Source organism: Vulpes lagopus, chromosome 6 (assembly GCF_018345385.1).
Source record: "Vulpes lagopus strain Blue_001 chromosome 6, ASM1834538v1, whole genome shotgun sequence".
NCBI classification, from domain to species: domain Eukaryota; kingdom Metazoa; phylum Chordata; class Mammalia; order Carnivora; family Canidae; genus Vulpes; species Vulpes lagopus.
This window is the reverse complement of record NC_054829.1, coordinates 43126028-43138898: the sequence shown is the minus strand read 5'-3', so window position 1 is coordinate 43138898 and position 12871 is coordinate 43126028. Positions and strand designations below refer to the sequence as shown.

General features: G+C 44.8%; 1 protein-coding gene across 1 annotated transcript in view; it reads left to right on the top strand.

The window, feature by feature from the left end:
• Positions 1-10685: 10685 nt before the first annotated feature.
• CGRRF1 (cell growth regulator with ring finger domain 1) overlaps positions 10686-12871 on the top strand; it is a 30203-nt gene continuing 28017 nt past the window's right edge. The window contains exon 1 of the mRNA XM_041760113.1: positions 10686-10834. Within this exon, the coding sequence (XP_041616047.1) occupies positions 10731-10834 (104 nt within the window). The 5' untranslated portion in view covers positions 10686-10730. The remainder of the gene's footprint in view (positions 10835-12871) is intronic.

The window sequence follows — 12871 nt, the reverse complement described above, 5'->3', positions numbered from 1 at the left end:
GACATTACACCTGATAAATAACAAATCCATTGTTTTCTTTCCCTTACATTCTGTTTTTTTAATGTTTCCGAAGTGTTATTGGCTATGAAATGGGCTGATCTTATATTTCACGGAAAAGATGTTGGACTGGGTTTACTGACAAGAACACCCATGAAAATGTGATTTATTTTATTTTATGGGAGGTATAAAATGAATATAGACTATAGAAACTTGAAACTCAGTCTACAGAACATGTTTTAACCAGAAAATATATTACAGCTATTTTGTTTTATTTTTTAAAGATTTTATTTATTTATTCATGAGAGACAGAGAGAGAGAGGCAGAGACATAGGCAGAGGGAGAAGCAGGTTCCTCATAGGGAGCCCAATGTGGGCCTCTACCCAGGACCCCGGGATCACGACCTGAGCCAAAGGCAGATCTCAACCACTGAGCCACCCAGGTGCCACCCAAGTGCTATTTTAAATGAGGTTTGGAAATGCCATCTGGGGATCCCTGGGTGGTGCTGCGGTTTAGCGCCTGTCTTTGGCCCAGGGCGCGATCTTGGAGACCCGGGATCGAATCCCACATCGGGCTCCCGGTGCATGGAGCCTGCTTGCTTCTCCCTCTGCCTGTGTCTCTGCCTCTCTCTCTCTCTCTGTGTGTGTGACTATCATAAAAAAAAAAAAAAAAAGTAAAATATTAAAAAAAAAAAAAAGGAAATGCCATCTGGCTTAGGTTATTAACGGGGGGGTTGGGTTCCAGAACATTTTCCAAAACTTTTCTGCCTGGCTAACCTGTATAAAAAAAGTCAAGAACAGGGATCCCTGGGTGGCGCAGTGGTTTGGCGCCTGCCTTTGGCCCAGGGCGCGATCCTGGAGACCCAGGATCGAATCCCACGTCGGGCTCCCGGTGCATGGAGCCTGCTTCACCCTCTGCCTGTGTCTCTGCCACTCTCTCTATCTCTCTGTGGCTATCATAAATAAATAAAAATTAAAAAAATAATAATCTTAAAAAAGTCAAGAACAAAACAAAACAAAAGTCAAGAACAGAAGCAGCCCTGGTGGCGCAGCGGTTTAGCACCGCCTGAAGCCCGGAGTGTGATCCTGGAGATCCGGGATCGGGTCCCACGTCGGGCTCCCTGCATGGGGCCTGCTTCTCCCTCTGCCTGTGTCTCTGCCTCTCTCTTGCTCTCTCTGAATAAATAAATAAATAAATAAATCTTTAAAAAAAAAAAAAGTCAAGAACCTATCAATACTAGGATATGTTGAAATTACTGAAATGTGTTTCTTCCCCCAGAAGCATTTGACATGAAGACAAGATCAGGCTCGATAGTAAAGGAGTATTTTTTTTTTAAGATTTTATTTATTCATTTCAGAGAGAGAGAGAGAGAGAGAGGCAGAGACACAGGCAGAGGGAGAAGCAGGCTCCATGCAGGGAGCCTGCCGTGGGACTCAATCCTGGGACTCCAGGGTCACACCCTGGCCAAAGGCAGGTGCCAAACCACTGAGCCACCTGGGCTGCCCCACAAAGGAATATTCTAAGTAAAAACTGATGGAAGATCAGAACTAGAATAATCTTTTCTGGCCTGAATTTTTTCTAAGTCCTTTATTCTCTGTAACAGCACCCTTGCTAAAGTATGTTTGTATTATTTATATATTACCACCCATTTACTCCATCAATGAAGAGTTACTGAGGACCCATTATATAATCGTCTCTGTCCTGGGCACCATGATCCAAAACTGATTCAACATCCATACCATCCTGGAACTAACATTCTAATGGAAAGGAGGAGGTAAGAGACAATAAAAATAATAAATTAGTAAACAATATTGTATGGTAGAAGGTGATTAGTGCATATGGCGGGGGAGGAGGTGGAATAGGAAAAAAGAGATTGGGAGTGCACACAATTAGGGATTTATGATTTTAAATACAGTAGTAGTCCTAGTCCTCACTAGGAAGGTCATGTCTGAACAAAGATTTGAAGCTGTGGAGATTAGCCATATGGATATCTGCAGGAACATTCCATACAGAGGGAAACAACACTGCAAGAGCCCGGAGGCAGAAGCATAGGTGTTGTTAGGGGACAAAAAAAGCAACCAAATGACTGGAGTGGATGAGCTGGGGTGAGTTATAGATGAGGTCATAGAGGGATTGGAGGGCTGGATCCTACAGCCTCGTAAATGATTGTAAGGACTCTGGCTTTTACAGAGTCAAGATGGAGTGCTACTGGAGGGATTGAGCAGGGGACTGATGCGGTCTGTTGCATATTTTAGCAGCATCATTCTGACTTCGGTGTCCTTTTAAGAAGATCCTTCTGCTGTTGTGTTAGACTGTCAGGACAAAGCGACTTCCAGAGCCCGCCAAGAGGGAGTAACCAAGCTGCAGTGTCTCTTTGTCACTGATTACAGCTAGAAGCTCTTGACAGAACATAAAAACAACTACCTGAGGACTCTAAAGAGTAAGTAATAACAAAATAGCCAGTGAATTGAAGAAGGAAATGTTTTGGTGGCCTCCTCTTTATCCTGTTTGTGAAGGAGGGATTTCTGCCCTAGGGTTATGAGGATAGCCAAATGCATAACACTCAACACTAGACAAATGAGACCGTTAACAGTTTCTTAGTCATATATACTCATAGTCTGGGGGAGAAGGACCCCAAAAGCCATGCAGGACCCGTGAACACAGTGAACAACTAGACATTGTGCAAGGCAGGCTTTGTATTCTCAAAGAGGGAGTTCATGCTCAGGCTGGCTAGGAACTGAAACCTACCACTGAAGGATACCAGGCATTATGCCTGGTCCCCATGATAAGGAATGCCTGGTTAGAGGACCTTACCTATGTGAGCAGAGTCAGGAGCGGAGCTTGCAGTTAGGTCATGCCCAATTTCACCAAATGTCATGGCAGCATATAACATAAGACCTTGATTTTAGGCCTTCCACCACAAGTAGCTACCACCTGAAGAATGACCAGTATGGTGCCAGTGACTTTTCTTGTTCTTTTTTTCCCTCCTCTACTGCCTGACATGAGAGCAGACAAGATCACAGACAAGTGTAGAACAGAAGAATGTGAAAGGAATCCCCCCCAAGCCCCCCTGCCCTTTTTTTCTCTCCTAGCTCTGCCCTGATGCCAACACCCATCACAATCCATGTCAGCACTGTCTCAGCAGGGCAGGGCACAGGTACCTAAAACCTGAGAGTCTGAGAGCATAAGGGAAGTTCTGAGGAGCAGAGATTGAAACTGACACCAGGCACACACCCCCAGCTCCATGTGTGCAGAACACACCTGCAGAAGCACAGCAAAGACTATGAGAACTTCACTACGATAGAAACCATTGCCAATGGACGCCTGGGTGGCTCAGTCGGTTAGGCATCTGCTGTGGCTCAGGTCATGATCTCCTAGGATCGAGCCCCTGCATCAGGCTCCCAGCTCAGTGGGGAGTCGGCTTCTCCCTCTCCCTCTACCCCTCCTCCCTGCTTGTGCTCTCTCTGTGAAATAAAATCTTTAAAAAAAAGAAAAGAAAACATTGTCAAGACTCAGATTAACCCCAGAGTGGCTCATGTGAGGGACAGACCCAAAGAGCATAAAAAAAGACTTTGAAAATTGAGCTGCCATTCTGCATCTTGATTGTGCTAATGTTCTATGACCCCTATACAGGATAAAACTCATAAAGCTAACTGTACAGGAGATATAATACATTTTACTGTATGGAAATGAAAAATTAAACTTTAAAAAAGTAAAACAAATTTTAAAAAGAATAGACTAGGGCAGCCCCAGTGGCGCAGCGGTTTAGCACCACCTGCAACCCGGGGTGTGATCCTGGAGACCCAGGATCGAGTCCCACATCGGGCTCCCTGCATGGAGCCTGCTTCTCCCTCTGCCTGTGTCTCTGCCTCTCTCTCTCTCTCTCTCTCTCTCTCTCTCTTTCTTTCTGTGTCTCTATGAATAAATAAATAAAATCTTAAAAAAAAAAAAAAAGAATAGACTATGGGAGATGGAGAAGCAAGAAAACCATTTAGGAGACTTTTATGGTAATCCAGGGAAGACATGGCCTGAACCAATATGGAACCAGTGATTTGGTGAGAAGTGCCCAGAACCAAAAGAATTTTATGTATCAGAGTTTCTCAACTTTAGCAATACTGACTAGAACCACTGTTCTAGATGAATGTCCTAAGCTTTGGGCCACATTTGGAGTTCAATAATTCTTTGTTGTGGGTGCATTGTGCTGTGTATTGTAGGGTGTTTAGCAGAATACCAAACACCATGCAGGGCTACAGGAATTACACTAGAGGCCAGTAGCACCTCCCCCATTGAGAACTAAAATGTGTCAAGACATTGTCAAATGTTGCCAGGGCACAGAGGTGGGAAGTCAACCCCAGTCAAGAACCACTGTTCTAGATGAATGTCCTAAGCTTTGGGCCACAGACCGTGTACCACATAAATCATCAGTGTCATCTCAGTTGGACTGAGCTTCCAAATATAGATGACAGAAGCCAAATAGCTTAGACCATAAGAAGCTTTTACTAGAGGGAGTTGGAAGTTCAATGGGCTGCCAAGAGTCAGGTTCTGCCAAGGTACTACTTTCAAGATTTTTCATAATTCCTGTCATCTATGGGATCATACCCAATCGGACATTCATTCAGTTCTGTTGTACAATAGTTGTCTCAAAGTTTAAAACTCAGAGTTATGATGCTTATGATGTTCCTACTGGTATCTTCAAAATAGACATAAATTTGCCCTTCCAAGAAATACTGTAGGCTATAGAAAGAAAGGGTTAAAATAAAATGAAAGGGTTGGGCAGCCTGGGTGGCTCAGCGGTTTAGCGCCACTTTTAGCCCAGGGTGTGATCCTGGAGATCCGGGATTGAGTCCCACATCGGGTTCCCTGCATGGAGCCTGCTTCTCCCTCTGCCCGTGTCTCTGCCTCTCTCTCTCTCTCTGTCTCTCATGAATAAATAAATTTAAAATCTTTTTTAAAAATGAAAGGATTAACAAGCTCCAAGAAAAATATATGATGTGGATAATACTTTATAAAAACACATTAATATTTGCTTGCATTTCTCTTAGGAGACTTTCTCCTTAGTCAGCCCATATAAGACTCAAAGGATAAACAGAACTGTGATATTAGGAATGCAAAAGAAAGCATGTAGCTTCTGACTACTGAAATAGGACTCTTAAATCCCCAAAAACACAGAAACAGTAATCTAGAAAATCTCAGACACTACTGAGGAAGGTTTCATCAAAACATTTTTTTAAAATTTTTATTGATTTATGATAGTCACAGAGAGAGAGAGAGAGAGAGAGAGGCAGAGACACAGGCAGAGGGAGAATCAGGCTCCATAAACCGGGAGCCCGACGTGGGATTCGATCCCAGGTCTCCAGGATCGCGCCCTGGGCCAAAGGCAGGCGCTAAACCGCTACATTTTTTAAAAAGATTTTATTTATTTATTCATGAGAGACACAGAGAGTCAGAGACACAGGCAGAGGGAGAAGCAGGCTCCGCGTGGGAAGCCTGAGGTGGGACTTGATCCCAGGACCCAGGGATCACAACCTGAGCCAAAGGCAAATGGTCAACCACTGAACCAACCACCCAGGTGCCCCAGGTTTTATAAACATTTAAAGCTCTAGGACAGGGACGCCTGGGTGGCTCAGCGGTTGAGCATCTGCCTTTGACTCAGGTCATGACCCCGGGGTCCTGGGATTGAGTCCTGCATCGGGCTCCCTGGATGGAGCCTGCTTCTCCCTCTGTGTCTCTGCCCCTCTGCCTCTCTCTCTCTCTCTGTGTCTCTCATGAATAAATAAATAAAATCTTTTTAAAAAATTAAAGCTCTGTTAACATTTCAAAATCCAGACCATGGCAAAATTACAAGTGGCATTTAGTCTATGCCATGTGGTAGGGGAAACCGAGGCTGGGACAGAAGGCAAGTATCTGCCGCGTGGAAAGGAGGGGAAGTCTTTCCCTTCCAATGTGCTGGAAGGGCAGGAAGGCGGGGCTTGACTAAGTACAGCAGGCAGCACTGTACTTCTGTTCTGGCTTCCCCTCCAGGCTGCAGTCTCAGGATGAGAAGGCAGTGGGGGCTGAGGGTTGCAGTAAAGCATCCAAATAGGTCTGGTCTTGGAGAAGCTGGAGAGCCTGGAATTGGTAGTCCATTTTCCATTTAAGAAAGAAAGAGAGGAGGGAAGAAAGAAGGAGAGGAGGGATGCTTGGAGGCCGTCAGTTAAGCATCTACTCTTGATTTAGGCTCTGGTCAGGATCTCAGGGTTGTGAGATCAAGTCCCAGTGTCCTCTGTTGGGCTCGGTGCCCCAGCATGGAGCCTGCTTAAGATTCTCTTCCTCTGTCCCCTTAACAAAAAGAGACAGAGAGAGAGAGAGAGAGAGAGAGAGAGAATTTGCATTTGGCTCTGCACCACCCTGAACAAGAGCCATCGTGTTCAACGGCAGAGGTGGCTGCCCTGAACAAAGATTGTATTTTTCTAGCCTCCCTTCCAGTTAAAGGTGGACATGAGGCTGAGTTGTGGCCAATGGAATGAGTGGTGTATCCCTAGAGTTTCCTTAAACTGGAGTGATGTCTCATTCTCCCTCTCATTCTTCCTTCCTGCTAGCAAGAATATAGAAATGATGGCTGGAGCTCAACAAGCATCTTGAACTATGAGGTAACCTTAGGAATGGGAGCTACATATGGTAGAGCAAAAATAGAAGCCTGAATCCTGCATTGTGCTGTGGAGCCCTGCATTGACCTACCTCTAGACTTTCATCTGAAATAGAAATACATCTCTATCTCAAGTGAATTACTATTTTGTTTCGTGTTTTGTCACTTACAAGTGCAATGATTTCTAACTGATAATCCACTTGACTGCAAATCCTTGTCACTATCTTAATCAGAGTTACCAGTACTTCTTGCTTAGACTTTTTAAAGAATCTGTTAATTGATATCCCCATATTCACTCATATCCAACCCAGCTTCCTTCCAATAAGTTTTCTACACAATAGCCTAAGTGACTGAAAATGCAAACAGAATGTCACTCCCTGTATTATGATAGTCAGGCAGACTTGAGATTAGAGGTCCAAGATCAGGGTATCAGCAGGCTTTCTGGAGAGAACTCTCTCCTTGGTTTGCAGACAGCTGCCTTCTCTCCCTGTGTCCCACATGGACTATTCTCTGTACACACCTGCATAGAGAGAGTAGTCTCTCTTGTCTCCTTTATTTTTTTTAAGATTTTACTTATTTATTCATAAGAGACACAGAGATAAAGGCAGAGGGAGAAGCCAATGCAGGATGCGATCCCAGGTCCCCGGGATCATGACCTGAGCCAAGGCAAATGCTCAACCCCTGAGCCACCCAGGCATCCCTGATCTTCCTTGTGTTTCACCATTCTCCCATTATATGCTCTCATATGTCCATGTACCTCTTTTTAATAGCACTTATTACAATTTTGCCTTTATATTTTGTTCTAGATTCTATTTGTCTTTTCCATTAGATGATAAATTCCATGAGAACAGAAATATGTCATTTTTTGCTTATTATTGTTTCCCTGAAGCCATCTACAGTGTCTGATACATAAGTCACACTCTGCAAACATTTTCTGAATGAGTAAGAGGTAAGTAGGAGTCAGATCATGTAGAGGTGGGTACGTCAAACAAGGAACCTGGCACTTCATCCTCAAGGATATATAGCATGGCAATCAAGGATTTGGGGTGGTATAATGAAATAAGGTATGTTTTAAAATAAAAGATACATGTTAAAAATAATTTTAAAAAATATTTTATTTATTCATTTATGAGAGACACACAGAGAGAGAGACAGAAAGAGAGAGAGAGAGAGAGAGAGAGAGAGAGAGGCAGAGACAACAGGCAGAGGGAGAAGCAGGCTCCATGCAGGGAGCCCGAGGTGGGACTTGATCCCGGATCTCCATGATCAAGTCCTGGGCTGAAGGTGGCGCTAAACCAGGCTGCCCTAAAAATATTTTTTGCCTGAAAAATCATGTATCATGTATTATGTGTTAGAAAGAACCAATGTTGGAAGTAAAGTGACAAGTTTGAATGGTAGCAAATATCCAAAAGGGAGATAAAGTCTTGAGTTAAATTTGTGTTAGTTCCTGTTCTTTTTAAGAGTTCTTCAGTGTAGGGATGCCTGGGTGGCTCAACGGTTGGGTGCCTGCCTTCGGCTCAGGTTGTGATCCGGAATCCGGGATCGAGTCCCACATCAGGCTCCCTGCAAAGAGCCTGTTTCTCCCTCTCCCTCTGCCTGTGTCTCTGCCTCTCTCTCTTAGTCTGCATCTCTTGTGAATAAATAAATCTTAAAAAAAAAAAAAAGTTCTTCAGTGTAAAACAAGTTGAGTCAGTTTTCTATACTGCTGGGTTGGGATTTGACTTTCATGGCCTGGTTAGTGAATTATCCTTGTTCAGCTGTTTTCCATCTTCCAATATGTGCTGCTGCTATTTTCTTTCCTATTCTTGTTGATTTATTTTTTACATCCCTTTACTGTAGTTTTAGTGGAGTTTGGAGAGAGAGCAAAATTACAGGCATATGTTTAATATGCCACTTTAACTTGGAATTCCCTGTTTTCATCATGAAAACTCTTTATTGTTTATTGCAATAAAATTGCCTTTCCCATTGGCCAAGCTTTTTAAGTGACAATTTCAAATGATCGCAAAACTGAGGATGAAAGGGTAGAAGCATAAATTGGTACAATATTTCTGGAGAGCATTGTTTCCCTAAAGGCTTAAAATGTACATACTTTTTGAACTAAAAGTTCCACCTCTGGGAATTCACCTAAGGAAATGATTTAGCTTTAAGAATGTTCACTGCAGGGGATCCCTGGGTGGCGCAGCGGTTTGGCGCCTGCCTTTGGCCCAGGGCGCGATCCTGGAGACCCAGGATCGAATCCCACATCAGGCTCCCGGTGCATGGAGCCTGCTTCTCCCTCCGCCTGTGTCTCTGCCTCTCTCTCTTTCTCTGTGACTATCATAAATAAAAAAGAATGTTCACTGCAGTGTTGTTTATAATAATAAAAAGTTGTCCAACGATAAAGCATATACTTTCATAAATCATAAATGTAGCTGTTAAAAATTATGTTGACCTGAACTGCTTACACAGCACTACTCCAGAGAGTACACAATATGTGGTCATTTGCCAAGAGATATGTGAAGCCATAGAACAAATTTAGCTCATCTGTCTCCAGCATTAATTTTACTAGTGATCTGGGAGTGTGGAGGGGCTACTAGTTAGTTATCCATTCTGCAGCCTTCTGTCCCTTTCTTCCTTGATAACAAAACCCTGTTTTGTAGCAGGGGGTGTTGCTGCTCAGAATAAAAAGACATTTCCCTGTCTCTGGGGTAACTGGATGTGGCCTAAGGGCTAAATGCAAACTGTCGGGCTGTCAGTGGAGGTGTGAGAGACTTCCAGGGAGGCTACCTGGATGGAGGAGGCTGAATGGGGATGAGCATTTCACTCCTTTCTTTACCTAAAGGCTTCTGCTAGGTACATATATACCTTTTGAGTAGGGGCTTATATATATATATAATAAGACATATCTAAAATTATCATTAAAGTAAAAATGATAGAGGCTGAATGGGGATGAGCATTCACTCCTTTCTTTACCTAAAGGCTTCTGCTAGGTACATATATACCTTTTGAGCAGAAGCCTTTATATATATATATATATATATATATATATATATATATAAATATAAATAAATAAGATATATATTTAAATATATATATAAATTAAGCCTTATATATATATACTAAGACATATCTAAAATTATCATTAAAGTAAAAATTAATACATAAAAGCTCAAATATTGGTGCGCCTGGGTGGCTTAGGTCATGATCCCAAGGTCCTGGGATCCAGCCACCCTTCTGGCTCCCTGCTCTGCTGGAAGCCGCCTTCTCCCTCTCCCTCTGCCTGCTGCTCCCCCAGCTTGTGCTCTCTCTATGTGTCAAATAAATAAATAAAATCTTTTTTAAAAAAGTTCAAATATCTAATTCTAATTTGAGGAACGTAGGGGGAGCAGAAAAGGAAAAGGATGTGGGAGGACAGTTGATTTAAGTCTATGAGAATCTATGCTGATTTTCCTCTATCATGAAATCCAACTTGAAAAGGCGGACAAGAATCGTATACACTGCTTGTGAGACTCCGGTTGACCTTTCGTAGTGTCTAATTGTAACTTTTCTAGATAAAACAAGAGCAGGTGCGGGGTTGCTCCACTTTGTAGAACCCATGATGCCGGCGGGTTCTCTTCTCCTCGTCCCAAATTTGCCACGGATCCAATATGCGGGATTTAGACTCTGTGACGTGGATTTCGGACCGTGCCTCCTCTCTGGGTCATCAGAAAACCTTACCTGAGCCTGGGGCGAAGCAGGCCGCGAGGGGTTCTTTAGAATTTGCCGCAGAAAAGCCTTGACCCCACGGACAGACAGATGCTCTCTGGTTACCAATCCCGTGAGTCCAATCAGGGCACCGCCCCTCTGCCAAGCCAATGGCTCGGGACGAGAGCAGGAGGGGCGGGGCCAGCCCTGCAGGCGCCGTCGTGATTGGCAGTCCGGCTCCCGCAGCCGGCGAGGTCGCCCGGTCGCCTAGTCTGAGAACCCGGGGCGAGTGCGTATCTACAAAGTGTGTCAGCTCCGAGGCGCCGTAGTGGCTTCCCCACCCCCACCCCCGGCCGGGTGGGCGGGGCTGGGCGGGGCTGGGCGGGGCTGGGCGGGGCCGGGCCGGGCTCAGCGGCTGGGGCTCGGCTCAGTTTAGGAGAGCCTGATGGCTGCGGTGTTTCTGGTTACGCTGTATGAGTATTCGCCGCTTTTCTACATCGCGGTGGTCTTTACCTGCTTCATCGTGACCACCGGCCTGGTATTGGGATGGTAAGTACCGCGTGGTCAGAAACAAGGGACGTAGGGGCGGACCGCTGGGGCAGCGGGGTCGCGGAGAACAGCGAGGGGGAGGGCATCGAGCCGCGGGGGCTGCGGGGCTGGGGCTCCTGGGGCCGCGGGGGAGCGGGGGCCGCGGACCTCGACCGGCTCCCGGAGGACAGCAAGTTGCGGTGTGCACCTGCTTCGCTGCTCCCTGCATCCCTGGGCCGTCCCCGTCGCTGCGGGCATCGGGGGGGGGGGGGGTGCCGGAATGAGGTATTTCGCCCAGCTTTGTTTCTCAAAGAGAAGGCGGCGGGTGAGGGCCTGGTCCCGGCGTTGAGGTACAGAGTGCTTGTCCAGCAGGCTTGAGTCCGTCACCTGCGGTGCAGCGCGCAGACCTGGACAGTGAACACAGTTGACTGTTGTTCTGAGCAGAAGCGAGCGCTTGGCCTCGGAGCTTTCAGCGCAACTTGTAACTGAACTCCGTTACCGTGTGAGAATGGAATGGCTTCTAGATACATTCCACGCCTTTCGAAGTAATATTTAGTCGATGGAACTGTGAAAGTCACAATTTCAGAGCCGGAAAAGACCTTTGAGATAAATCACATTGACGGGTAGGGGCAGTTTACCCAGTGGAGACCAGGAGAACAGACTGTTAGGTAATCCCTGAGCAGTTCTAGCTCAGAGACTCTAAAATTTCTCTCTTGAGGAGATGCCATCGTATCATGTTTAGAGAAGCCTTATGAATGCGGCTATTTGAAACCGTCTTACTAATTCATCCACTGAGGAGAGAGACATGAGCTGGAATTTTTTTTTTTAAGACTTTATTTATTTATTCATGAGACACACACAGAGAGAGAGAGAGGCAGAGGGAGAAGCAGGCTCCATGCAGGGAGCCCGACGTGGGACTCGATCCGGGGTCTCCAGGATCAGGCCCTGGGCCGAAGGCAGGCGCTAAACCAATGAGCCACCAGGGCTGCCCCTTGAGCTGAAATTTGAAGGATAAGGATTTTGAGAAATAAATGAAGTTGAGTGTGTCTGGTAGAGAATGGAAGGCATTTCAAGGATACAGCATGAGCTGGGGGGGCGGGGGGAGCGGGCAGAGGAAGCGTGTCACTGACTAGATCAGCCGGTGTAAAACAAATTTAAACTATCCCTTGACGCGTGTATGGAATTACTTTGCAGAAAGGAAACAAGCTTTTGTTAATTTCTGAAACTACATGCCATCTTTAGAAACTAAGCCCAGTTTTAATATTTCCATACCGCTCCTCATCCTGCCAGCTGTAGAGCAGAAAATTCCTTGTTTGTGGATGGATGGGAGAAGTTTGTTATTCTTGATCCATCAAATTTTATTGCTGTTTATTGTTCAGGAAAGTTTGCAGTTGGAATTTGCAACTTGGTTGCCCAAGTGAGTAAAGCAATCTTAACACAGGGTTTCTTAATCACTATAATATTAGTGTTATTCTCTTAGAAGAATGTAAATTTTCCTTCATTAAGGAAAATAGGTAACTAGTTGATCATTGCATTATATCCTTAAATTTTAATTTTCTGTAGGCCAACTAATTAGATTCCTTAGATATCTATCTGTAGTATTGGGAAGAGGAAAATGAGCAAGGGCCAGAGTGATAATGATGGCGGCATCTGTGGATGAGGGTAGTCGGGTACCTCATGTTTGTAGTGGTTAAGAGACAGACTTTGGAGACAGTGGAGTCATACAGACCTAGATTCAAATTCTGGCTCTGCCAAGTTTAAGACTTGTTTTGAAAGCTTAATGATTACCTAACCATTCCATTTAGATATGATTTTAGAAGGGTGGAAGGCCAGGTTAATTGTAGAATTTTTGGAAGACTGGGCTAAGCATTGCTGAGACCCCAAGACTATGTAAGTGCCAGTCAGTTTCATTCTGATTTGGGCCTAACCAGTTATCTTGAGCCTAACCCAACCATTCCCTTTATTGGAGTTAGCTTTGTCCATGTAGATAAAACATTTTACTAAGTTTATTTGTTAACTTAAGCCAAGGCAACAGAGTCATTGAGTAGAAACAAAGCA